At 50.0% G+C, this 27,396-nt stretch overlaps 1 protein-coding gene across 1 annotated transcript in view; it reads left to right on the forward strand.

The window, feature by feature from the left end:
* LOC119967584 (probable E3 ubiquitin-protein ligase RNF144A-A) overlaps positions 1-27,396 on the forward strand; it is a 125,984-nt gene that overhangs the window by 76,041 nt on the left and 22,547 nt on the right. The window contains exons 3-6 of the mRNA XM_038800299.1: positions 3,052-3,156; positions 4,291-4,351; positions 13,205-13,415; positions 23,265-23,415. Of these exons, the coding sequence (XP_038656227.1) occupies positions 3,052-3,156; positions 4,291-4,351; positions 13,205-13,415; positions 23,265-23,415 (528 nt within the window). The remainder of the gene's footprint in view (positions 1-3,051; positions 3,157-4,290; positions 4,352-13,204; positions 13,416-23,264; positions 23,416-27,396) is intronic.

Below are 27,396 nucleotides of genomic sequence, written 5' to 3' on the forward strand. Positions count from 1 at the left end.
CTTTAACAGATTGTATCTGGTCTTTAAGAGTGCTTATGTCTACTGCTAAATGTGTGACTATCACACTGTGGGTTAAAGCCCTTGGAGCAGCCAAAATGGAGTCTGCTTAACTCAGTACTAATTTCAAATGTTCAGGATTCCCTCCTGGGTTAAGCATGCCCTGCTTTCTTACCCCTGTCAGCAGAAATTGGATCAGTCTGAAATTAAGGCGGGCCTTCTACATCCAGGTCCCGTCCGCAACTTTTAAAAGTCTTCCCGACTCCAGACAGAGGTGATGCATATCTTCAAAAAATAAAGGGCGCGATTCTCTGCTGCCCACGATGGGTCGGAGAATAGCGGGATGGTTTCCCCGACATTTTTCACGCCCTCCTGCTATTCTCCCCTCCCCCCCCCCCCCCCCCACGGCCGCCCCACAACACGAATCGCTGCTCGCCGTTTTTTACGGCGAACAGCGATTCTCCCCAGGCCGATGGGCTGAGTTCCCAGGCTTTTACGGCCGTTTTTACGGCAGCAAACACACCTGCTTGCTGCCGTCGTAAAAACGGCCGCAACATGCCCGTTCTGGGAATCCAGGGCCCCGATTGGCATGGCAGTACCACGGCCGTGCCAAGGGGGGCATGGGCCCGCGATCGGTGCCCACCGATCGCGGGCAGTGCGTCCGTAACGGAGCAATCTTTCTCCCTCCGCCGCCCCGCGGGGCGGCCGAGGGAGATGACGGCCCTGCGCATGCGCGGCTGACGTCATCATGTGCGTCAGCCGGCGTGTCGCTTGGCGCGCGGACTTAGTGACGGTCGCTAAGGCCGCAATACTGTGCTTCACGGGGCCCCGTGCTAACCCCGCCCGGGGGGGGGAGAATCGGGTCCCGGGAGGGGGCGCGGAGGCTGCCGTGAAACATGGCCAGTTTCTCGGCAGCCTTTATGATTCGCCACATTTGCGGAGAATCGCGCCCACAGATTTTAATAAATCACCATAATTATTATGTATGTTGATGCTCTGTTGATCTTATGCCCTCTGCTCCAGAGGTGAAATATTCCCAGTAATAGTTTCCATAAGAGGCTGGTTTAGCACAGAGCTAAATCGCTGGTTTTGAAAGCAGACCCAGGCAGGCCAGCAGCACGGTTCAATTCCCGCATCAGCCGCCCCAAACAGGCACCAGAATGTGGCGACTAGGGGCTTTTCACAGTAACTTCATTTGAAGCCTACTTGTGACAATAAGCGATTTTCATTTCATTTTTTTCATTTCATTTCCATTAAAAAAAAATGCTTCATTAATTTGTAAGAGGCACACAGTAGAGATATTGACCTATAACTGGACTGTTCAATTACATGTTTACTTAAAAATTATTATCAGTAAGTTCTAAGAGCAGTAGCATGACGTCACTTTTTGGAAGGCTTTCTCCTATTAGTTCAGAGTAGTTTATGTTTGCATAAGTTCAATTATGTAATTTCAGTAAAAGTGACACAGGTAGTGTTTTTACAATTTTAATTTCCTATTTAGGTATTATTAAAATTATGTAGTTTTAAAATGAGTCGGTGTAGACCTTGTGACATTAATGGAGTGTAGAACCTTTCAACACATTTTAAGGAATATAGAAGAGTTCAGGATGAATGTTGTTGGGTCAGGCAACCGAACCAAACTTCAAAAGGTCAGGTGAGGAATCGTATTCTAATTTAAACAAAATTGTGACATCTTGTACTCAATCTATCCTAAATTGAAATTTGCCAACCTGATTAACTTCATTAAGGATCTTTTTGGTCCAATAAAGTGGCATTTTGAGGAGTCTTGCTGCTACAGTATTGGTTTAGTTGGATAAAGTTTAACAAAGCGGGTTCTCAGCATGTTTCTGGGAACCCTGCCACTATGGGAAATAACAGCAATTGTGCCATTGTTGCTCAGTCTAGTCAGTGGAGTCCAGCAAAATGAACATCAGCCTCCTGACAAAGGTGGACCTTGTGATATTGAATCTTTAAATTCTGTGCAGCAGTCTCTGCAGATCATCAGTTTTATGGAATTGCAGTATTCTTCAGGAATCACAAGTTGTAGATCCCAGGAGCAACACCGTGCATTGGTGAGGGTGCAAAGAAAATTCAAATATAAAGGCGGAAAAAGTAAGGAAGTTGACTGCAACAACAGCTTCTATTTATATAGCACCTTTAATGGATTGAAATGTCCCAGGAGCATGATAAAACCAAGTGTGACACCGAGCCACGTAAGGAGATATTCGGTCAGATGATTAAACTCTTGATCAAAGTGGTGGTTTTAAGAAGTGCCTTAAAGCTGGTTAAGATGTTGACGGCAGATTGCAGGGTGACCTCAAGTTTACAGAGGGAAGAATGTAGGAGACCAGCCAGGAGTGCATTGGAATAGTCATCTTCCAGGTGTGATTTTAAACCTTCAGCCCTCCCAAGATGTAAAAGATCCCCCAATGCTGTTCCTAAGAAAAGCAGGCTATTTCTCCCTGGCTTCCTTGACAATATTTATCCCTTAACCAACATAACTTAAAACAAATGATCTGGCCATTATATGTTGTTTGTGAGAACCTGCTGTGAGCAAATGGGCCGCCAATGTTTCCTACATTGCTACGCTTTTAATAGTGACTGCATTGGCTATAAAGTGTTTTGGTTGTTAAAACAAAAAGGCAAGACTTTCAAAGTAGTTTTTTAAAAAATCTAGCTGAGACGGTCGGGATAAAATCCTCCTATTTCTGTTGTTGGGAAGGTTCTTTGGGGAGTTTTCATTGGCTGTAAGTGTGCAGGAGACCCATAGCACAAAGGTGCCAATTGGAAATTTCACTTGAAAGAGTTAGGTGACAGCTCTTGTGCCCACGTTAAAAGAAAACACTTTGGTACTGGACTGGCTGAGACTGAGGTGCTTGGGGAAGCGTAGTGATAGGTGAACCCTGACCTGGCAATGGGTAAAAGGTGCCTTTAAATCAAGGAACTCTCAGCCTTTTAAACATCCTTCAGTACAGTGAAGTTCCACCTGTTCTTCGGGGAAATGGATAACTAATTGGGGAAAAGAGTTATTACTTTACTCTGGTTTGCCAACAGTGTCTGAAACAATACGTGGAACTTCTAATTAAAGAGGGCCTGGAATCTTCAATTAGCTGTCCTGATGCTGCTTGCCCAAAGAGAGGTCACCTACAGGAAAATGAGGTACTTTCGTTATATACGTGTTGTGATAAATCAACTATATAAGTGCAAATCTTTTATATCTCTCCAGTCTCTTCTCTGCATGTGTCTGTGCACTCAGCAGCTATGGCTCTCGCTTCCTTTCATTCCGCATCCCAGGAAACAATGGGCGGGATTCTCCGTTGCCCGACGGCAATACTGTAATCGGCGATCGGGCGGAGAATCCCTTTGAACCACCGATTCAGGGGCACCGCCTGTTTTTGGTTGCTCCGCCCCCTCCAAAATGGCACCATCGGGGGGCACGCCGTTGGGACGGCCTCAGGACGTCACCTGAAGGCCCTCCCCCGATGCTCTGCCCCCGATGGGCCGAGTTCACGAGGGCAAAGATTACTCGTGCACTCAGTTTTTGTCAAATTGGCGTGGCGGCTGCGGACTGTGTCCAGCGGAACAGTTGCGGGGGGGGGGGGGAGCCGTGCCACTGGCCTGGAGGCCTTCAGCGAGGGCTGGGGGACTAGTGGAGGGGTGGCAGGGGCTGGGGGTGATCCAGGAGGGCACTATCTAGCAGGTTGGGTCCGCGCGCGGCCAGCACCATGTTGTACAGCGTGACCGCCACAGGTCGCCACTGTGTATGCACAGCCACGGACCCGGCCATTCTCCTGCTGCTTTCGGCGTGGGAGCCGGCTGTTATACCCGGCACCGCCCCTAGCCCCTCACTGGAATGGCTGACGGTTCAATGCTGATTTTGGAGTAGCAAAACGGCACAGTTCCTACGCCGGCTTCGGCACTTAACCACAAAGTCGGAGAATCCAGCCCAATATTAACATTGGATGATTAAAATCCAGTGGACTTTATCAGTTTTAATGTACTTTAAGTAAAATGCCCTGGATGTAACACTGAAAGTATAAAGTCATCATATTCCTAGATGACCATAGGCTGCTTTTCCCTTTGAGGGGGAGAGCTGACTGGTGGTGATTTAACCTGAGGGTCACCACACCTCAGGCGAGAGGCAAGACTGAGAAGGCAGAGCCTACATGAATAACCTCCAGTATAGGGTTATTTTGGAAAATGTACTCATTCAAGCACTGTTGATTCTTTTTACTGATAATGTAGCATGCAGTATGTATTTAGGAATTTCTTAACTGTTCATCTTTCCAATAGATTGAATATGTTGTTGCAACAGAACTTATGGAGAGATATAAAAAATTGCAGTTTGAAAAAGGCAAGTGAATTTTGTTTTAATTACTCATTATGATTTTAGTTATGTATTTGCTAATTTCAAACAATTGCCCTAATTTATAGTACAGTATATGTTGATCGGTCAGCTGTCAATACAATTGTCTGCCCTACTTTGTTTTCTGTTGCATTGTTCTTGGCTGCATCTAAGCTTAAGTAATTTTCTTCTGGTTTCTATGATCAGGTTTTTGAATGAAAAGCAGCCCCCACCCCCCTCATCCCCTTCCTGATACTGGATGCTCTGCAACCACCCATCACTCAGGAGGAAGTTCAACCTCAGAGAGCCGTCAGCCAATCTGAATAGCCTGCAGCTCTGTAGTCCCAGCAGTGCCAGTAGCGGAAATGGCCAAGACTGGGGTTACAGCAGTCTCCAGATTCAAAGCCACGGAGACCAGGACCAAATGAGTGTGAGTGGTCTCATGAGGGCGTGAGGAGTTGAGGGCCGGGGAGAAATAGGGGGCGGGATTCTCCCATTCGCATTTCACGACAGCGTGAACGGGCCGCTGGGAGTACCGATTCTGGCCCCTACAGGGGCCAGCACGGCCCTGGAGCAGTTTGCGCCGCTCCAGCTTCCCATCCCGGCGCGAACTGTGCGACGTGGGATCCGCGCATGCGCAGTGGCGCCCACGTCAACCCGCGCATGCACGGTGGCCTCCCTCAACACTCCGGCCCCGACGCAACATGGCGCGGGAGTTCAGGGGCCAGTGTGGAAGAAAATAGGCCCAGGGAGTGAGAGGCCAGCCAGCCGATCGGTGGGCCCCGATCGCGGGCCAGGCCCCATCGGAGGCCCCCCACAGGCCGCCCCCCCCGACCCTGCCGCAGAGTTCCCGCCGGCTGCGACCAGGTGTGGACGGCGGCAGAAGGACTCAGCCTTTTTAGAGCGGCCGCTCGGCCCATCCGGGCCGGAGAATCGGCGGCCCGGTCACGTAGGGCAGCCCGCGACCGGAACCGCGCCGGGGCGGCGTGGCCCGGTTGCGGGGATTCTCCAGCCCGGCCTTGGGCTGGAAGAATCCCGCTGGGATCTTAATAAAGAGGCAGGGAAAGGGGGAGAATTTGCACGTTGGGGGAGGTTGGAGTATGCACAATGTGGAAAAGAGGAAGCTGTGGCGGGAGACTGGGGGGCGGCAGACGGCTTGGGGGGGGGGGGGGGGGGCCTCCGATCCGAGCAGGGTGACTTGCCGGGTGAGGTCTCGCCTGATCTTCGTCAAACTACAGGCAAGGTGAGGTGAAACCATCTAGGGACAACCATACAGGGCCTGCAAAATTCTGTCCTGTGTCATTTCAAATGTTCTTTTCCCATTGCTCTTGCCAGTTAAGAGTAATGAATACACACAGGTTGAAGCGTTCAAAAAACAAAACAGGTTTCTGAATTCAGCAGAAGGCCGTGGTCTTGGAACAAGGTTTAGAAGCAGATTTAAAAACTGTTCAGTGTATGAAACCATCACTGTTCTTGATCGTTTATGTTTTGGACTGCTAAAATGTTCTCCTGATAAAAGTGAGTTAATATCCCTGTTAGATTGAGTGGACCAAGTGCAAAAATGAAGACTGTGGTTGAGATTACTAAAAGAGAAAAATTGGCCATTAAATAGTTCGAGTCCTTTGAGCAAAGAAAAGATGATATTTATTGGTATTAATTATCTCCAAATAGGTTAGGCATCCTTCGAGATGGAAGTAAAATCATGGAGCTTCTTACATAAGACTAAAACGGAGAGGCTGTTTATAGACTGATTTACTTGATCTAATATTTATCATTTGTCTGGAAGGGGGTGGCGAGGACGGTGTCAAGGGTGGTGGGATCCAGGGTCAAGCCAGGATGGGGACTCGCGATCTTTGGGGTTGGGGTAGAGCCGGGAGTGCAGGAGGCGAAAGACGCCAGTGTGCTGGCCTTTGCGTCCCTAGTAGCCCGGCGAAGGATTTTGCTACAGTGGAAGGACGCGAGGCCCCCAAGCGTGGAGACCTGGATCAATGACATGGCGGGTTTTATTAAGCTTGAGAAGGTTAAATTCGCCCTGAGAGGATCGGTGCAAGGGTTCTTTAAATGGTGGCAACCTTTCCCCGACTTTCTGGCTCAACGATAGGGTACTGGGACAGTAGCAGCAGCAACCCGGGGGGGGGGGACGTTGATTATGTTGGCTTATTTTATTTAAATTTGATTTATCTAATTTTAATTTATGGTTAAGTTCTCTTGTTTGGGGGGGGTGGGGGGAGTGTGATACATGTGATGTTACGGTATGGGGGGAATTGTGGGTGTTATGGGGCTGTTAGTTGCATATTACTGCTTTTTGCTATACTTGTTGTTATATTTTTATATTTTCTGTAAAAAATTCCAATAAAAATTATTTTTTTTTAAAAATGTTTATCATTTGAACTCAAAATGAACCCTGGACTCTCAGCTGGGGGCATGAACCTAAAACAGCAAAAATGAAGATTTATGGCATTATATCCTGAGATTTGTGTAGAGTGGGGCAATTTAAAAGGCCACTTCTGAGAAGCGTCCCAGTAGAGGTAAAATTCTGAAGGGGTTTGGTAAGGCACGTATACACAATGGGCGGGTTTTGCCCCCCCCCCACCAGCAGCGAGATCCTCTGACCCGGCAGACGGCCAATGGGGGTTTCCCATTGTGGACACCCCCACACCGTCCGTGAGTGCGCCGCCGGTGAAAAGAAGTATCCCGTCCAACATTTTTCCACTTGTGGGGATGTCCAAAAGAGCCGATGGGCAGAATTTCCCAGAAATTGGCAGTGTAGGTTTCGGCACGATTCTCTCCGGCCCAAATGGTGCGATCCAGACCGCAATTTTCAGGCACTTCGAAAAATATATTTTCCTCCAGGTGAGAGCTCTGCACCCGAGGTACAAAGTGTCTGATTCGCTCGAAGGGGTCATCTGAGTACTTCAACGAAGGGGACTCTGTATTTACTGTCATTCAAGCCAGGAGGATGGCAGTGAGGAACCAGCCCCTCGATTCATGGAAGGGGCCCTCAACCGTATGCTGGATGCCAGGGAGGAGAGGCTGGCAACACTAGACACTTCCTCAGGACATAGCCTCAAAATCGGAGAATCCAGCCCCATAGCTGTCACCCGCACCATCCACCAGTGCAGAGACACACACCTCGGTGGGTAACCTTAGCAGGGAGGCTTCTGGGTCATAGAATTCCAACAGTCCAGAAGGAGGCCATGCGACCCATCGAGTCTGCACCGTCCCTCTGAAAGAGCACCTTTCCTGAACCAACTCCTCCACCTTATCCCCATAACCTCACCTAAACTACATACCGTTGGACACTAAGGAGCAATTTAGCATAGCCAATTCACCTAAACTGCACAACTTTGGAATGTGGGAGGAAACCGGAGCACCCGGAGGAAACCCATGCAGACACGGGGAGAAAGTGCAAACTCCACACAGACAGTCACCCAAGACCAGAATTGTACCCGGGTCCCTGGCGCTGTGAGGCAGCTGTGCTAACCAATGGTGAGCACCATACTGCTTCTGATGCACATCAGGTAGAGGCAGGAACATCCCAGGGATTGGTCATTCAGACATCTGCTGGACTCCAGGACTCAGCTGTGCCCCAGCCAGGTGCTGTGCCTCTGGACCATTTGTCCCTCAGCTGCTTGAGATGCAAAGGCAGAGCTGGGAAATATCGGGAGTGGTTGTCAGTGACATTCCTGCGACTGAAAGGTTGAATGGAGGCTTCCGAAAGCTGGAGATGGTGCCAGCAATATGTGGCCAGCACTACAATGCTGGTGACCACAGTCGAAAGCCTGGGGCAAGAGGTCAGATCCATGATGGGAGAACTCCGAAGCATGGCTCAGTCCCTGAGGACCATGGCTGAGGGCTTCAACTGCATGGTTCAGACAATGGTGGGCACCAAGAATGGCAGTGCCAGATGATGCTGAGGCTTTTGAATTCCAGCTGCCCCTTTGTCCCATGGAGTAACCCAGGAGCCCTCAAGCACCCAGAGGCAGCAGGTTCCACTGGAGCACATTCCGGGGCAGTCCACCCAGGAGATCCTGGGTGTGACCAGCCAACCTGAATTCCCCCCTTCCTGAGACCAGCACAACGCGCAGAACAGGGTGGCACAGCAAACCATGTTAGCTGAAAGTAGACCAGGGCCCTTCACCCCTGGTCACAGAGGGCTCATGATGCCCTGGTTTTGTTGGGGGGGGGGGGGGAGGGGGGGGGGGGGGTGACGGCGACAACAAGCTGCTCTTCCTCCATAAAGCAGGAGGTGTTGAGAGCACTCCTGCCAATATGCACTCTCACCCCTGCCTGGTCTCCACATGTCAGATAGTTAGCAGGCTCTCCCTCGATGCCTTCCTGCATGTGCTCCTCATGCAAGGACACATGCCGCTCTTTGAGGTGGTACTCAGGAATGTCATTGTCCCACTGCAGAGCTAGGTGGTGTAGGGCACAACAGACCCCGACAATGTGGGAGACCCTCTGGAGGTTCTATTAGAGGGTCCCATTGGACCTGTTGAGGCCGATGCACTGCTCAAATCAGGCGGCACTGTTGTACCTGGCCATCACTATGGTCTATTGCCTCTGTATTGACATCATCAACCACGACATGAGGGGATATCCCTTGTCCCCCAACAAGCCATTCCTTCAGCCTGGGGTGTCCCTTGAAAATTACAGGGACCTGCGATTGGCCGGGGATATAACTATGATAATAATCTTTATTGTCACAAGTAGGCTTACATTAACACTGCAATGAAGTTACAGTGAACAACCCCGAGTCGTCACATTCCGGCGCCTGTTCGGGTACAGAGAGCGAGAATTCGGAATGCCCAATTCACCTAACAGCGCATCTTTCGGAACTTGTGGGAGGAAACCCACGCAGTTTGGGGAGAATGCGCAGACTCCATATAGACAGCGATCCAAGCCAGGAATCGAACCCAGGACCCTGGCCCTGCGAAGCAACAGTGCTAACCACCGTGCCACCAATGTGGGCTTAAGTAGGGTACTCTCTGCAAGGGCCGGTGTAGACACGATGGGCAGAATGGCCTCCGTCTGCACTGTAAATTCTATGATTCTAACTCCACCTTCCAACACTATCATCCAGAACAAATATGCCCTCTAAATTGTTTTTTAAAAATGCGCAGATGATTTATCCAAGGGAGTGACCTCTAAATTCTTTGCACGTTTAAAAGTAGCGGATTTGTGTGGAGACTGAACAGGGACTTTTGAGTTGCTGTGCTTACACAGATTGCCTACAACTCTACTGTTTATTTATTTTTTCTCTTTATAACAGCAAAGGAACATTAAACTCCTCCATCTGTATAAAAATAAACTATTTGGGATAAACGGAAACTGCTGCACTTGAAGGCACACCTCCTGGAAAATGGACACAGGTGCACAAAGCGCACCTGGTGGTCACACACTAGCTACACTAGTGGATGGAGTGTAATACCTTCCGGTTTATCAAGGGGACTCCCTGGTGTTACCACTTAACCCCATTTACATACAATAAACGAGAGCCACCCCATATCAACCAGCCTCCCGTCATCAAGTGGTTGCCGATTAGTATTCCTTTTGAAAAACGAGAACCTGGCAGAAGGGCTTCTGTGGGGCGTTGAGGAGATGAGTCGCCATCTTTGCTCACAGGCAAAGAGCCTGGGGGTGCTGAGCCTGCCACCCCTGTGCTCTACGAGAGTGGGGGCCCCTCTGCAGGGGTGGGCTGCCATGGGATGTAGGAGCGTGCGCTGTGGAGGCAAACGTTCACGGCACCACCGTACCAACCCCTGGACCATATGTACCGGTTCCTGGGGCAACCCTTGCGTCGACCCGTCTGCCCTAATGACCACCCACAACTCCTACCGACTGCCGAGTCCTCTGGTCGTGCGGCTGAAGGCTATCACTAATGAAGTGGATTCCCATGGATGGGCGGACCATGTAGCATGTGGGAGTTATTGCCGAGCATATCAATCACACCTTGGTGCCTGGACACTGTGCTTGAACACTGCAGGAGGCAACACCCCGTACGTAACAGCCAACATCCATACACCCGGGGGATAGGACACAGCTCAGGAGACATGACCACGGCCAGAGGGTGGGTGAGTGTCACGGGGAGGAGGGAGATGCATGGAGATATGAGCCAAGGGTTCGGGGGTGGCCCACATTGCGGAAGAAAGTGACAGTGGCATAATACTGGTTGTGCACAAAGTGTTTATTGTGTTTGACAATTGCCCACCCTCCTGATGGTGCTGCCCCCACCCCCAGCCCAAGCCCCTCATCCCCTCCCCCTGGTGCCCTCAGTAATCCTTGAAGTGCTTTGCCATATTAGGCCTACCACTACATCTAGGTGTGTCCCCAGGATGCACATCTGAGGTAGAGGCAGCCAGCTGCTTACCTCATCCCGTGGCCTCCGATGTCCCTGGCGGGCATCCTCAGGGGGCTGTGGGGCCAGAGGGCCCCGGCTCACTTGTTCTGTCCCGTGATCTGGCTGTGAGATGGGGCCTCATTTGAGGGGTGGAATTCAGGGGAGCTATGGCCACCATCCCCACTCCACAGGACGTGTCCGGGTTGGCATTCCCGGTTGATGCCCATAGGGCCCTGGGGTTCACCTTGGGATGGAGGGGCAGCTGGTTCGAGCCCCTGCTGCCCCTGCATCATCTGGCTCTGCCAGCCCTGTGGGTTCCCCATGGTCCGCACCATGGTGTCGACGCCCTTGGCGATGCTCCTCAGTGACTGGGACATGCTCTGCAGTGCCGCAGCAATGTCCACCTGCGACTGGGACATGTTCTACCACATCTCAACCATTCCCATCTGAGAGTGGGACATGTCCCACAGAACCTCGTCAAGGTCAGCCTGGTACTGGGTGACATCCCTCAGCGAGACCCTCAGCCATGGCCGTCACCGACTGTGCAATGCCGTGGACACCTTCACTAATGGTGCTGATGTTGTCCACCAGACACTCTACTGTGGCCGCTACCCAAGCTGTGTTGGCCTTAGTGCCACTCATTGCCAGGTGACATCTCCTGCGCATGTAGCCTCTGGGACTCCAATGGGCTATGGATCTGCTGGAGTGACGCTGCCATCTCCCTCTGAATGCCCCGACCGCTCTTTAACGTCGCCACAGCTCCCAGTAACCCTGTACCCGAGTCTCAGCATCAAGCTGGGTCCCAGCTGGGTCCTGGGATCCAGCAGCCCTCCGGGTGGGGAGGACAGCCGTGCCGCAACTATTGTGGTGGCATCCTCGGAACTCTCCTCCAAGGTGGTTTCCTGGGAGGTTGGAGAGGGTGCCGCCTGGGATTGGCCAGCGCCATCAGCTGGGGTACCTTCAGGAGACAGGTCCTTCGGGTAAGGCTCGTGCTTCCTCACCTCTGCGGCGTCCGCCAACCTCCGCGTTTGGTGACCGCTCTGCCACATCGGTCACATCAAGGACACGCTCCTCGAAGGTGGTGAGGATCCTGACGTCTGGCAGACCACCATCAGTCTGGCCCCTCATCCGGAGGGTGTGGGAGAGCTTATCCTGAGGAGATACAGAGGGAGCATCATTAGCCACATACGTGGTCCACAGTGGTGGGAGGGAGGATGTGAAGGGAGGGTTAGGGGGTGTTGAAGGTGGAGGGGGGGGTGGAGGAAGTTTTGGGGGGTCCCATAGAGATTTGGGGGAGAATGTTTTTGCGGGGGTGGCAAGGTCTTGGGATGGGTAGAGTGGGGCATTGATGCATACTCACTTGTGCTGCCTGGAGTAGGTCATAGACCTTCCTGCACTGGATGCCAGTCCTCCCGGTCACAAGCCACGAGCTCACTGCCACCACCACCTCGTCCCAGGCAGCATTGGCTGCCCTGATGGCTGACCCTCCTGGACTCTCAGTGGGCAGGACATCCTCCTGGCCTCCACAGCATCTATCAGCCTCCCCAGGTCAGCATTCTCGAATCTTCAGGTCAGTCTCCTTGGCGCCATTGTTACGAGCTGGCTGAGCAAGAGCAGCTTCAGTGCTGCTCGACAGGGGGGCTGGTTGGCACAGTGCTGGCAGATCAGCTGGTAAACCTTCATTTGCGGCGATACGAATGTGTGGCCTCTTTAAATGGACCAATTAACGTTGAATAGCGTTACCGGCCTTGCTGGGCCAAGCGCCGGGAAGTTTGCAGCCATTACTGCTTGCTACAACACTTAGTAATCTTTCCGGAGAATCGCGCCCTTCGCTTCATATTCTCTGACTCATTTTTTGGGTGAATTGCACCCAATATTTCAGCTTCTAACTTATTCCCACGTGTACGACCCGTTCTTTCTTTTGCTCTCTGCAAAGGTATTTTTAAATTGAAGGACAATCAGTGCTTTCAGTTTCAGATTCGCTGCCTGCATGAATGCTTCAATGTGACTGCTTACTCTGCTTGATGACACCACTCTTGCTGAACACCTTTTAACTAAGTACCAGAATGAAATTAATGCCGGAGAAAGTGAAATCTGTGCCACAGAGGCCATTAGACCTTTGTGGGCAGCTTTTTTTCACGGTCAGAGGCGAGTATTATTATTCCTCCACTTGACAGCAAAGTCCAGGCCACGAGTGTAATTCTGACGCCACTTTCACCCACTTGCCGCAGTGTAACTTTGTACAGCGTGTGTGTAATGACATGAGAGACATGCTTGTTACTTTAAACACAAAGGCTTCAAAAACATTAAGCAATTTACTTTCATTTTTCCAGTTGTAAGTGCATCTAGTTTTGCTTATTTGTTTAGATTGTAATTGTTAAATTTTAGGGCTGAATACAAGACTGCTGTGCAATTCATAGGCTTGTGTTTCAGCTTATCAGAAACTCCATGTTGTGGGGTGCCTATTAGAATGCTTATCTCATGTTTGCAAAATTGGTTATGTAGCTATTTGTTCTTTTCAGAAGTGCTTTTGGATCCATGCCGAACTTGGTGCCCATCCTCCACCTGCCAGTCTGTCTGCCAAATGAAGGAGGCGGAGCTACAGACGCCCCAGCTGGTACAGTGTGCAACTTGTAGCTTGGAGTTTTGCTCTCTTTGCAAAGCAAACTGGCACCCAGGACAGGCTTGTCAAGAAAATCTTCCCATTACCTCATTGCTTCCTGGTGAAACAAGGTAATCACTCTTTTGCTTATTGACAGCAGGTCCTACCTCCGCCCTTCTTATATCTTTTACAGTTCTCTGAGGGTGCTGCTGCACTCTTCTTTTCTTTTGCAGATTTACGGTGCAGCGTTCCTGGCGCCATTCTGAACTTTGTAAGAATAGTTGACAACCAGACAGCCATCAAGTGATGGTCTTGTAGCCAGATAAACATTTGCATGGAACAGGTGGAACAGGTTTAGCCAACGTTTGAAATAAAACAGAAAATGGTGGGAAAACCCAGCAGGTCATAGATGTTTACAGCATGGCAACAGGCCCTTCGGCCCAACTTGTCCATGCTGCCCAGTTTCTATCACTAAGCTAGTCCCACTTGCCCGCATTTGGCCCATATCCTTCCAGACCCACCCTGCCCATGTGACTGTCTAACTGCATTTTAAAAGTCAAAATTGTACCTACCTCTACCACTGCCTCTGGCAGCCCGTTCCAGATGCTCACCACCCTCTGTGTGAAGAAATTTCCCCTCTGGTCTCATTTGTATTTCCCCCCCTTAAACCTATTCCCTCTAGTTCCAGACTCCTCTACCTTTGGGAAAAGATGTCGACTATCTGCCTTAGCTATGGTCCTCATTATTTTATAGACTCTATAAGCTCTCCCCTAAGCCTTCTAAGCTCCAGGGAAAAAAGTTCCAGCCTATCCAATCTCTCCTTATAACTCAGACCATCAAATCCTGGTTGCATCCTCTGGTAGCATCAGGGGTGAGAGAGAATGAGGTAATGTTTCCCGTCAGTGATCTCCCATCAGGGGCGGGATTCTCCAACCCCCTGCCGGAACGGAGAACCGCCGGGGGCCGGCGTGAATCCCATCCCCACCGTCTCCCGTAGTCTCGAGCACCAAAGATTCGGCAGGGGCGGGAATCTCAAGGTTAGGGCTTGGCCCCTAATTTGGGGCGGCCCGACGCCGGAGTGGTTCACGCCACCCCATCCCACCGGGACCCCCCCGCCCCGCCGGGTAGGGGAGAATCCCACCCCAGAACTGAGAAAAGTTAGATGTATAAGGGGTGGGATTCTCCGTTTCTGAGATGAAAGGCTGGATTCTCCGATTTTGGGGCCATGTCCGGAGGTTCCGTGGCGTTTTATGTTGGAAAACTCAGCGAAGCCCCAGTGCCAATCCTCTGACCGGTGAGGAGCTAACAGCCAAAAATCATGACCGTCCCGATATAAATGACCGGAGAATTGCCGGGACCATGGCCGCGCATGCGCACGACGACGACCTGCAGTCCTCGCGCCGTACAACATGGCGCATGGTCCCGACCTACCAAATACAGCCCCCTCGGACACCCCATCGCCACCCCCGGGCCATCCCCACCAGTCCAGCCTGCCCTCACCGAAGCCCCACCCGACCAGCGGCATGGCTCCCACCCGACTGTGGTGGTGCTGGTCGCAGTCCGCAGCCGCCTCGCCGGGTTCTCGACCGCTGAGACTACACATGCCCAGACGGTCGGGAACTCGGCCCACTGGGGGAGGAGCATCGGGGGACGGCCTTCAGGTCCAAAGACGTGCGCCGTACTCCTAGATTATGCCTTTTTGGAGGGGGCGGAACACCCGAAAACAGGCACAGCCCCTAACTCGGTCGTAAAAAAGGTTCTCCACCCAATCGCCGATTACAAAATTGGTGTTGGCAAGCGGAGAATCCTGCCCTAAGTATTGATGCCAACGGGGATTCCGGTGCTGCACCTGAATCGATTCTGCTACTGTTGAGGGCTTAGCACCAGTCCCGCATGGAACACAGTCGATTCGAATGAAAAACGGTGTGGGATACGCCAGGTCCATGATCGACACTCAGGAGGCTGACAAGCTGCAGCCGCATTTACACATTACATTCCCTACACAGACTTATCCCAGCCAAAAAGATGGCACTGGTTAAGCTGGAGCATGCCCATACAGCTGTCAGGTCGGCTGAGCCAGAGGGCACCGGGAGAGGCATCTGACCTTTGGCACCAGGTTCAAAGTGGGCTGTTAGCGGTGTGCGCAGCTGCATGGCTGCCTCACCGGCTGCGGCAATGATGCTCTGTGCTCATCCATCCCGACCCACAGCCCACCTCCTGGCCACCCCGCATTACTCCCCCAGCCCTGGCAGAACCCCTACGGCCAGTAGCACAACAGTCAGCAAAATATGCCGATGTTGGACACCTTCTGCACCCCCCTCTCTCTCTCTCACAATTTTTAAAAGCACAAGTGAACCGCGCCGTCGGGAACACGGTCCAAGGGAATGGGAACGGGACAAGAAAAGAAACCACAGTTTAGTCCAGAGGGGGTGTGAATGACAGGATTTTGAACAGCTTTCTTTGTAAAGTAAAGTAAAAGAAATAAGAGAGGGCAGCATACGCCGCAGTGGTTAGCACTGGAACTGCGGCGTTGATGACCTGGGTTCGAATCCCGGCCCTGGGTCACTGTCTGTGTGGAGTTTGCACATTCTCCCCATGTCTGCGTGGGTTTCACCCCCACAACCCAAAGATGTGCTGGTTAGGTGGATTGGCCATACTAAATTGCCTCTTCATTGGAAAAGAAAAATAATTGGCTACTCTAAATTTACAAAAAAAAAGAAATAAGTGAAATGAGAGAGAACCAACCAGCAAAGAAAAATGAAACAATATGAGGGCAGAGGTTATGATCTAAAATTGTTGAATTTAATGTTGACTCTAGAGAGCTGTAGCAGGCTTGTTCGAAAGATGAGGTGCTATTCCTCAAGCTTGCATCAGGAGGCTGAAGCCAGAAAGTTCAGCTTGGGGGTGCAGTAGAGAATTAAAATGGACCAGTAACAGAAAGCTCGGCGTTACACTTGAAGACTGGCAGAGGTGTTCTGCAAAAAATACTAGTCAACATCTCTGCTGTTTAAAATGAAAATATACGAATTTTCCTTTGATTATAACTACTAATTAAGGGAGGCGTTGCCATAGTGGCATTGTCCACTAGGCTAGAAATCCAGAGACTGAGGATAATCTGCCATCCTTACCCGGTCTGGCCTACATGTGACTCCAGATCCACAGAAATGTAGTTAACCCTTATTTGCCCTCTGACATGGCCAAACAGGCCACTCAGTTCAAGAGAACTTAGGGATGGGCAACAAATGCTGGACCAGCCAGCGGTGTCCACATCCCATGAATGAAGTTTTTAAAAATTATAATTAGTGCAGATGATTTTACTGTTGTTTTATTTACCATAACAAACACCATGTATAAAGCAAAATTCGCATGTTCAATGAAATTAGACTTGATCATCTGAAAATATAATTTTAGTAGAGAAAAATATTGGGAGATGTTCAAGTTGTAATGTTTTGAATAGTAAAAGATCCCTGAGGCCCACATTGTGACTGCACTCTAAAGTAGGTTCACCAATAATTGATCGCGGTTGCTGACGCCAAAATCGTGTTCGCCGATCGGCAGGAGAATCGTTTTCGACACAATTGGGGGCGGCTTCGCTTTCGCGATGCTCTTTCCTGCTTGCCCCCAGCCAAACGGAGGATCGGTGGCCGTTTTGCACCGTAATTTCGGTCATAAAAGGCCACCGTTCCCATGCCGCCATCAGGAAACCCTGAAAATCAGAAAATCCATCCCCTGATGTCACTCTGTGAATTCAGAACCCAAAGCTAGTTTTGAGTTAATATTATAATCTCAACAATGTCAAGCGTGATATTTTGCATGATTAATATTGATGGAAAAAAGTTGTCACAACATCTGTTCAATTCAATTCCAATTTAGTCACTACAATAAATTCAGCTTCATCTGTTGTTTCGTAAATGGTATTAGAAATCGCTGAGAAACATAGAACATAGAACAGTACGCACAGAACAGGCCCTTCGGCCCTCGATGTTGTGCCGAGCAATGATCACCCTAATTAAACCCACATAACCCGTAACCCAACAATCCCCCCATTAACCTTACACTACGGGCAATTTAGCATGGCCAATCCACCTAACCCGCACATCTTTGGACTGTGGGAGGAAACCGGAGCACCCGGAGGAAACCCACGCACACACGGGGAGGACGTGCAGACTCCACACAGACAGTGACCCAGCCGGGAATCGAACCTGGGACCCTGGAGCTGTGAAGCATTGATGCTAACCACCATGCTACCGTGAGGCCCCAAACAAAATCATAGTTTCCATCAGTTATGCAATGAGATGTGCATATAAATGTCATCCATTCAGTCCCTTTCTTACAGCACAATATTTTGTCACAATATCGCATGTACGAGGGAGTGATTTATCTGCAAAGTACTGTCTCAGTTTTATTCTGCTACATTTCTTATATTTTACTTGCTAAAAATGTTCCCATCCTCTTTTGCTTGTATTCTTAGGAGATATGAGATTTCAGACCTTTTATGTTCTATTTTATGTGGAAGCTGCAATTACCCATGGCCCGATCTCTGATGAATCAGCAGGATATAATCTTTGGAAAGTTGGATTTAAAGCTTTTTTGTAATTCAGCATCTGTTGAACACTAAAACAAATAAGGATCGCTGCTGGTATAACTTCTCTACAGTTCTACACCAATAAAGTCAACTACAGAATCCACTGCTCAGAAATAGACCATTTGGTCCACTGCTCTGTGCCAGCGTTATCCTTCATGTGGGCCATCTTCCTCAAGTTACCTCTTCCCACCCTGTCCACTTATCCCTCCATTCACCTTTGTGTATGCATCAAACCTCCCCTTACAGGTGTCAATTAATTATACTTGCAAACATCAAGGTAAAAAGGCCCACGAGTGGCAGGTTTAGTTCCTGACTGATGCTGAGTCAGTCTCTTGGGACTGTTGTAATTAGTTTTGTACCCTCTCCCAGGCTGGGCAAATAACAAAATGCCAGAATTCCTAATTCTGATTGCTTCTCATTCTCCCTATTAGAAAGTATATGTGTGAATATTGGACTTGGCTATAATGCCCCATACAATTAAATAACTTACCATACATGATTATGCAGCCTCACATTGAATATGCCCTAACAGGAGTCAATGTCACAAGGGCAAAAATCCAGTTACATCCAGCGAATAACTGAGAAAGTTGAGGAGAAAAACGTGTGAAAATAAATTTGATAAAGAAATGGGATGAGAATGGAAAGTAAAGAGTGTTGTTGAGACATTTAAAATCCCATTTACCAGGTTTCCTCTGAGGGTGGGATTTTCCGGCTCCTACCGCCAGCGGGACTGCTCCAGCCCCGCCAAAGTCGACCCCTCGTGGCGGCTTCCCTAGCGGTGAGGTGGGTGAGCCACACACAAGCCCATGGGCTTCAGCGAACCGGGTGATTCCGTCAGTGGCAATGGCTTCCTGCATCCGCTGTGGGAAAACCCACTGCGAGGGGTCTGGAAAATCCCAGCCTTAAATCCCCTTATTCACCCCTTTCTCAGTGCATACTGAAATCAACATTTAAATAATTGAGTTGCGTTTCCTAAACATAGGCCAGATTTTACATTTCTCAGCAGGGTAAAAGCTGAGTGACCCACTTGCTCCAGCCACTGCTGTCTCAGCTTGTCCAATCAAATGTCAAATAGTGGCTGTGCGGCAAGACGGAGGCTGGTTAGAAGGGGGGGGGGGGGGGGGGGGGGTGCTGTGTATGTGCCCAATTGGCATTAAATAAATGACAAGTAATATTCGTGCCACACAAGTGACAGGTAATGACCATCTCCAATGAGAGGGAATCTAACCATCTTCTCTCGACACTTTATAGCATTACCATAATTGAATACCCCACTGTCAACATCCTGGGGGATACCATTGACCAGAAGCTGGACTGGGATGGCCATGCTATGGTTATAAGAGCCGATCAGAGGCTGGGAATTCTGTGGTGAGAAATTCACCCCCTGACACCCAAAGCCAGTCCTCCGTCCACAAGACACAAGTCGGAGTGTAATGGAAATCTCTCCACTTGCCTGGATGAGTGCAGCTCCTGGAACGTTCAATACGTCAAACACCATCCAGAACAAAGTCCACTTGATGGGCACCCTATCCACCACCTTCAACATTCACCACTGATGCACAGTGGCAGCAGTGTGTACCATCTATAAGGTACACTGCAGCAACTCACCAAGCCTACTCACCAGTAGCATCCACATCCTATAAAAGAGATTTTTAAAAGAAAATCGGCATTTACTTTTTAATTGAAGGCTCAAATATAATTTTGAAATGACTTGAAAAAAAACGTACATACAAACGCTGCCACCTTCCCCAGGAAATTCTGCTGGTCTACTCAGTATTGATCTCCTTAGTTAACAAAACAAGTTAATGTATTAGAAGCAGTCTAGAGAAGGTTCATTATAATCTTCATTGTCACAAGTAGGCTTACATTAACACTGCAATGAAGTTACTGTGAAAAGCCCCTAGTTGCCACATTCCGGCACCTGTTTGGGTACACGGAGGGAGAATTCAGAATATCCACCTAACAGCACATCTTTCGGGACTTGTGGGGGGAAACTGGAGCACCACGAGGAAACCCACGTAGACACAGGATGAACGTGCAGACTCCACACAGGTAGTGACCCAAGCCGGGAATCAAACCTGCCACCCTGGAGCTGTGAAGCAACAGTGCTAACCACTGTGCTACTGTTTAGTAGACTAATACCAGGAATGGGTAGGTAGTCCTATGAGGAAAGATTGGAGAGGTTAGGTTTGTATTCACTAGAGTTTCAAAGAGTGAGAGGCCACTTGATTTCGATTTTTAAGATCCTGAGGGGTATTGACAGGGTGGACATTATTCGAGAATGAAGAACTAAGGGTCACTTTTTTAAAAATAAGTAAAGTCACCATAGTCCCAGGTGACCACAGGCTACTTTCCCCTTTGAGGGGGAGAGCCAGCTGACTGGTGGTGATTTAACCTAAAGATTAGCACACCTCAGGCAAGGGGCAAGGTTGACAAGCCTTCATGAATGATCTCAGCCGGTATGAGAACGGAACCTGCACTGTTGGCCTCCCTCTGCATCATGAACCAGCCTTCCAGTCAACTGAGCTAAACTGGCCCCCAAGTAAGTGGTTACCCAATTAACAGAGGTGAGGAGAATTGTTTTCTCTCACAGGGCTTTGAATTTCTGGAACTTTCTTCTGCAAATGACAATGGAAACAAAATCTTTGAACATTTTTAAGGCCAAGCTGGATAGATTCTTGATTAACATGGGGATGAAAGGTTATCAGCATAAGCAGGAATGTGGGGTTGAGGCTACAATCAGATCAGCCATGTCCTTATTGAATGCCCAATAAGGCCTACTCCTGCTTCTAATTCATATGTTTGTAACAAAGGTCTGCCAGGCAGGCCTTTCCTTCCCCCATTTGCTGTCTTGTCAAAGCTGCCGTAAAACACTGCCAAAGTTGTTAGACTCATCACAGCGCCGAGGACCCAGGTTCGATCCCGGCACCGGGTCACTGTCCGTGTGGAGTTTGCACATTCTCCCCGTGTCTGCGTGGGCCTCACTCCCACAGCCCAAAGATGTGCAGGCTAGGTGAATTGACCACGCTAAATTGCCCCTTAATTGGAAATTTAAAAAAAAAATTGTTACCATCTAACACCCAAGAAGTGTAGCGGACAATTAAAATTGCAAGTAATTAATGTGTTAAGCAGTTACTTTAAAAGGGGTAGCGGGTTGCCACTGTCTGCCCACTCACTTTTCACGATTTGGGAGGGTAGCATGATGATGCTGTATTGCTGACCCAATGTCATTACACTTTATTTTACATCCATATTGGGGGGATGGAGTGAGGAGAAGAGGCAGTCCACCCAATTTGCAGATGTAAAATTCAGCCCATACAGTTATAGAACATAGAACAGTACAGCACAGAACAGGCCCTTCGGCCCTCGATGTTGTGCCGAGCATTGTCCAAAACCAAAATCAAGCTATCCCACTCCGTCATTCTGGAGTGTTCCATGTGCCTATCCAATAACCGCTTGAAAGTTCCTGAAATGTCCGACTACACTATCCACACCCTAGCCAATCTCTGAGTAAAGAACCTACCTCGGACATCCCTCCTAGGTTAAAACAGAATTCGCAGAAAATCAGATTTAAGTCTGGTAATGTCAGTAATAATATGGGGAGTTGGCTGCAAAGAGAGAGGGCGGGATTCTCCGCTCCCCACGCCGGGTGGGATAAGCGCGGGAGGGCCGGGCGACTCACGACCCCCCCCCCCCCCCCCCGCAATTCTCCAACCCCCGCTCGCCGCTTTTCACGGCGACTGGTGATTCTCCGACCCGGATGGGCCGAGTGGCCTGCCGTTCCCGACCGGTTCACGCCGGCGGCAACCACACCTGGTCGCTGCCGTCGTGAACATGGGCACTAGATGCTTGTTTGTGGCTTGTGGGGGGCGGAGAGGGGAGTGAGCACCACGGCCGTGCTCGGGAGGGGACTGGCCCGCGATCGGTGCCCACCGATTGTCGGGCCGGCGTCTCAAAGGGACGTACTCTTTCCCCTCCGCCGCCCCACAAGATCAAGCCGCCAAGTCTTGCGGGGCAGCGGAGGGGAAGACGGCAACCGCGCATGCGCGGGTTGGAGCCATCAGCCGTCGTGACGTCAGCCGCGCATGCGTGGGTTGGAGCCGGCCAACCTGTGCATGCGCGGCTGACGTCACTTAGGCGCCGCCGTCGCGTCATTCACGTCAAGGCCCGGCGGCCGAGAATAACGGAGCGCCGCTCCTAGCCCCCCGGATGGGGGTGAATAAGGTGCGAAGAGCGGCCTCCGAGCCGTTGTGAAACTCGGCCGAGTTCACGACGGTCTTCCCGATTCATCACGGGAGCGGAGAATTCCGCCCAGAGAAAACACCAACATGATACATTCCACATTTCATATTCATTTTACTGGTATTGAATATTAACTGTTCCAGCACATTCAAACTATAAGATTCAACTGGAGCAAAGCACGTCCAGCTTGTACTGAAGTGGGCGCAGGCCCGCTGACAGCCTTTCGTAAAGAAGAAACAAAAAGACTTGTGTATATCCAGTGCCTTATCCTGTCCTCAGGCAAAGAATTACTTTCGATATATACTCAGCATTGTGCAGGAAAACCTAACTGTGATGTTACACACATCCCATTGACAGCAAATGAATAAATGACCAGGCAGATCATTAATGGTGGCGTTGGCTGCGGGAGGAATGTTGGCCTGGGCACTTATAGAGCATCTCAATTACAATGATAGCACGTGGACATTTCAATATCAAATGCGGAGAATGATGGTCGGAATTTTAACCCCTCACTCAGGAAACCAGGCAGGTGAACCATTAAAATGGAATGGGTGACATGCCACTGCATTCCAGTTTCCAAATCACTCATTTTTCAGACACATGAAGCACCTGCCAAAGTCAGAAATGAGAAATATGAATCAATTCTTTGAACAATTTGTGTAGATAGGTTTTATTTCCTCATACAAGACATTTTCAAAATTAAATACACTGAATGTTTTACAGGTTAAACTATAAGAGATAGGAGCTGAAGTAGGCCATTCGGTCCATCAAGTCTGTTCTATCATTCAATGTGATCATGACTGATCTGATATGACAATCCTCAACTCCTCTTTCCCGCCTCATCCCCACAACTCTTGATTCTTGATTAAAACAGTGGTGAAAATTCTGTCAATCTCAGCTTTGAACATAAAGACCCAGCCTCTAAAGCCCTCTGTGGTAAAGAACTCCTCAGATTCAGTACTCTGAGGAAATAAATACCTCCACATCTCTGTCTTAAATTGGCGGTCTCTTGCTCCGAGAGTAGTGTTTTCCATAAGTGACTACTCGGTGTAAATGAATCCTGTGGCTGGTGTGTGGTTAGCTCCTTTCTGCTGTTTCTTCAGATGTCGGAACCAGATACGTTTTTTGAAAATGATTTTTTTTTCCCACCTAGCTCATTCTTTGAAAATGACGAGGCGGATGATGTTCCAATCAAACGTTGCCCAAAATGCAAAGTCTATATCGAAAGAGATGAAGGATGTGCACAAATGATGTGTAAAAACTGCAAGCATGCCTTTTGCTGGTACTGCCTGGAATCACTCGACGTAAGTGAATGAGCATTTGTTATGTTTAAAAAAATTAATAAGTGGGTGTTCACTGTGAGGCATATCAGGCCATATTTGCACATATAACATTATTTCCTAAATTAGATCCTCAGAATAATATGTATTTTATGTGATTGACCTGTCATACGTTTAAAGTGTCGCAATGATGGGGTAAACAACTATAATTAGTAAAGGAGTCTCACTACAACAACAGAGGCAACACTTATACAGCACCCTCAACCAGGAATATATTTCAATGTGCTTCACAGAGGCACAATCCAAAAGAGATAATAGTTGCAAAGCCAAAGAAAGATATTTAGATAAGTGACCACGACCTCGCTCAAAAAGGGGTGTGAAGAGGCTGGCTGTTTTCAAATAAGGGAGCATGGTTCCGCCTGTACTTTGATGATTCCCAGCACTACAACACCACCACCTCTTTCAACCCCTCCACTGCCTCTGATTTGTCAGGTTGATTGGCTGACATCCAGAATTGGGTGAGCAAAGGTTTCTTCCAACTAAGTGTTGGGAAGACTGAAGCCATTTATTGTCTATGGCTGCACCACAAACTTCCCATTTCGTTGGTCACTGTTTGAAGCTGAATCACACCATTTGCAACATTGGCACCCTATATGACCCTGATTTGAGCTACCACCTCATATCTTTATCCTCTCCATAAACAATTATCCTTTGTCCTCCATCATTACAAAGCCTACCACTGCCATTACTTCACCTCATCCGGTGTTAATATCCTCATTTATACCTTTGTTACCTCTGGGCAGCTATTGAAATACTCTTTCTCTTGCAGTTTCCATAAACTTTTTTTTAATAAACATTTTATTGAGGTATTTTTGGTATTACAACAACAACAAAATAAACAATGTACATGAAACTATAAACATAGTGCAAAAGCCGTCTCCCTCCCACCTTTATTAACCCCCTACTCTAAGCTAAACTACCCCCCCCCCCCTTCTGCTGACGATTAATTTTCCACGAAGAAATCGACGAACAGTTGCCACCTCCGGGTGAACGCTAACAGTGACCCTCTCAAGGCGAACTTAATTTTCTTCAAACAGAGAAAGCTAGCCACGTCCGATAGTCAGGTCTCCGACTTCGGGGGCTTTGACTCCCTCCAAGCTAATAGTATCCGTCTCCGGGCTACCAGGGAAGCAAAGGCCAGAACGTCTGCCTCTTTCTCTTCCTGGATTCCCGGGTCATCCGACAACCCGAAAATTGCCACCTCTGGACTCAGTGCCACCCTTGTTTTTAACACCGTGGACATGACATCTGCAAACCCCTGCCAAAATCCCCTAAGCTTCGGACATGCCCAGAACATGTGGACATGGTTCGCCGGTCCTCCCGCACATTGTGCACACCTCTCTTCCACCCCAAAGAATCTGCTCATCCGGGCCGCTGTCATGTGAGCCTGGTGAACGACCTTGAATTGTATAAGGCTGAGCCTGGAACATGTTGCGGACACATTGACTCTACTCAACGCATCCGCCCTCAGGCTATCCTCTATCTCTCCTCCCAGCTCCTCCTCCCACTTGCGCTTCAGTCTGCGTTTCCTCTGACCCTATAAGTTCCTTGTAAATGTCAGAGACGCTCTCTTCTCCATCCTCTGGAAACTACCCTGTCTTGAATCCCCCTTAGCGGTAGGAGCGGGAAGGTTGACACCTGTTTACGTAGGAAGTCCCGCACCTGCAGATACCTGAATTTGTTTCCCCTCGCCAACCCAAACCTCCTCCAGCGCCCTCATGCTCAGAAAGCACCCCTCTATAAACATGTCCCCCACCCTCTCAATCCCTGCTCTCCGACATATCCGGAACCCCCCATCCATACTTCCCGGGGCAAACCGGTGATTATTACAGATTGGGGACCAGACCAATGCTCCCTCTGCTCCCACATGTCTCCTCCATTGCCCCCAGACTCTCAGGGCCGCCACCACCACGGGGCTGGTGGAGTACCGTGCCTGCGGGAATGGCAGAGGCGCAGTTACCAACGCCCCCAGACTGGCGCCCTTGCATGAAGCCGTCCCCATATGCTCCCATGCTGAATCATCACCCACTTCCTGATCATGGCTATATTCGCCGCCCGATAGTAGTTACTGATGTTTGGCAGCGCCAGCCATCCCTCTCCCCGGTTCCGCTCAAGCATTTCCCTCTTTACTCGCGGGGTCTTGCCCGCCCAAACGAAGCCAGTGATCATTTTGTTGACCTCTTTAAAAAAGGACCGCGGAACAAAGATGGGGAGACACTGAAATACAAAGAGGAATCTCGGGAAGACCATCATCTTCACCGTCTGCACCCTTCCAGCTAATGACAACGGGAGCGTGTCCCATCTCCGAAAATTGTCCTTCATTTGGTCTACCTGTCGGGCCAGATTTAATTTATGCAGCCGGACCATTTCCGGGCCAACTGAACCTAAAGCTTCCCCCACTAATCTAAACGGCAACTCCCCCATTCGCCTCTCCTGTCCCCTCGTCTGGACCGCAAACATCTCACTTTTCCCCATATTTAGCTTAAACCCCAAAAACCGACCAAATTCCCCTAGAATCTTCATGATTCTATCCCCTTAATCCCCTCTATTGGATCCGATACATACAGAAGCAGGTCGTCTGCGTAGAGCGAGACTCTGTGCTCCACCCCCACCCCGGACCAGCCCCTTCCAGCACTTGAGGCACTCAGAGCAATTGCCAACGGCTCTATAGCTAGCGTGAACTACAGTGGGGAGAGGGGGCATCTATGTCTCGTCCCTGGTGCAGTCTAAAATAGTTTGATGTTGTCCTATTCGTCCGTACGCTTGCCACAGGAGCCTGATACAGCAACCTGACCCAGTCAATAAAGTCCCACCCAAATCTGAACCGTCCCAGTACCTCCCACAGATAATCCCATTCTACCCGATCAAAAGCCTTTTCTGTATCCATTGCGATCACTACCTCCATCTCCCTACCTTCCGGGGGCATCATGATCACGTTTAACAACCTTCTTACATTGGCCACCAACTGCCTACCCTTAACAAACCCCGTCTGGTCCTCCCCAATAACATCCAGAACACAATCCTCAATCCTGGAGGACCAAATTTTAGCCAGCAATTTGACACCCACATTCAACAGGGATATCGGCCTGTAGGACCCACACAGCTCCGGGTTCTTGTCCCACTCCAGAATCAGCGCAATCTTGGCCTGTGACATCGTCTGGGGCAGCACCCCTCTTTCCCTTGCATCATTGAACATCCTCATCAACACCGGCCCCAATATCCCAGAGAACATTTAATAAAACTAAAATGGGTACCCGTCCGGCCCCGGGGCCAGGGCCGGCTCAAGGCACCGGCAACTCGGGCAGTCGCCCGGGGCGCCATGTGCTAGGGGGCGCCAGACTCGGGTCCCGCGCATGCGCAGTTGGGCCGGTGCCAACCAGCGCATGCGCGGTGGCCCCCCCAGTCCGACCCCCCCCCGCTCGGTCCGCTCCCCCCGCCCACCCCCTTCGGTCCCCCCCGCCCCCCTCGGGTCCGCCCCCCCTCGGCCCCGCCCCCCTTGGACCCGCCCCCCCCCCCCCTCGGCCCCCCCCTCCCCCCCAAGGGCGCCGAAGTTCATCTTGCCCGGGGCACCAGCAACCCTAGGGCCGGCGCTGCCCGGGGCTTTACCCGACTGCCTGGCCTTGAGACCCTCCACTATCTCTTCCAACCCGATCGGGTCCCCCAGCCCTTCTACCAGCTCCCCGTCCACCTTTGGGAAATTGAGCCCCTCCAAGAAGTGCCTCATCCCCTCCAGCCCCGTATAGGGTTTCGACCTGTACAGCCTGCTGTAGGAATTCCTAAACACCTTATTCACCCCTGCTGAATCTCCAACCAGGTTTCCATCTCCGTCTTTTACTTTCCCTATCCCCCTGGCTGCCTCCTTCTTTCTCAGCTGCTGTGCAAGCATTCTGCTGGCCTTCTCTTCATATTCATAGATCGACCCCCCTCTCCTTTCTCAGCTGCTCC

This window comes from Scyliorhinus canicula, chromosome 6 (assembly GCF_902713615.1).
Source record: "Scyliorhinus canicula chromosome 6, sScyCan1.1, whole genome shotgun sequence".
Taxonomy (NCBI): Eukaryota; Metazoa; Chordata; class Chondrichthyes; order Carcharhiniformes; family Scyliorhinidae; genus Scyliorhinus; species Scyliorhinus canicula.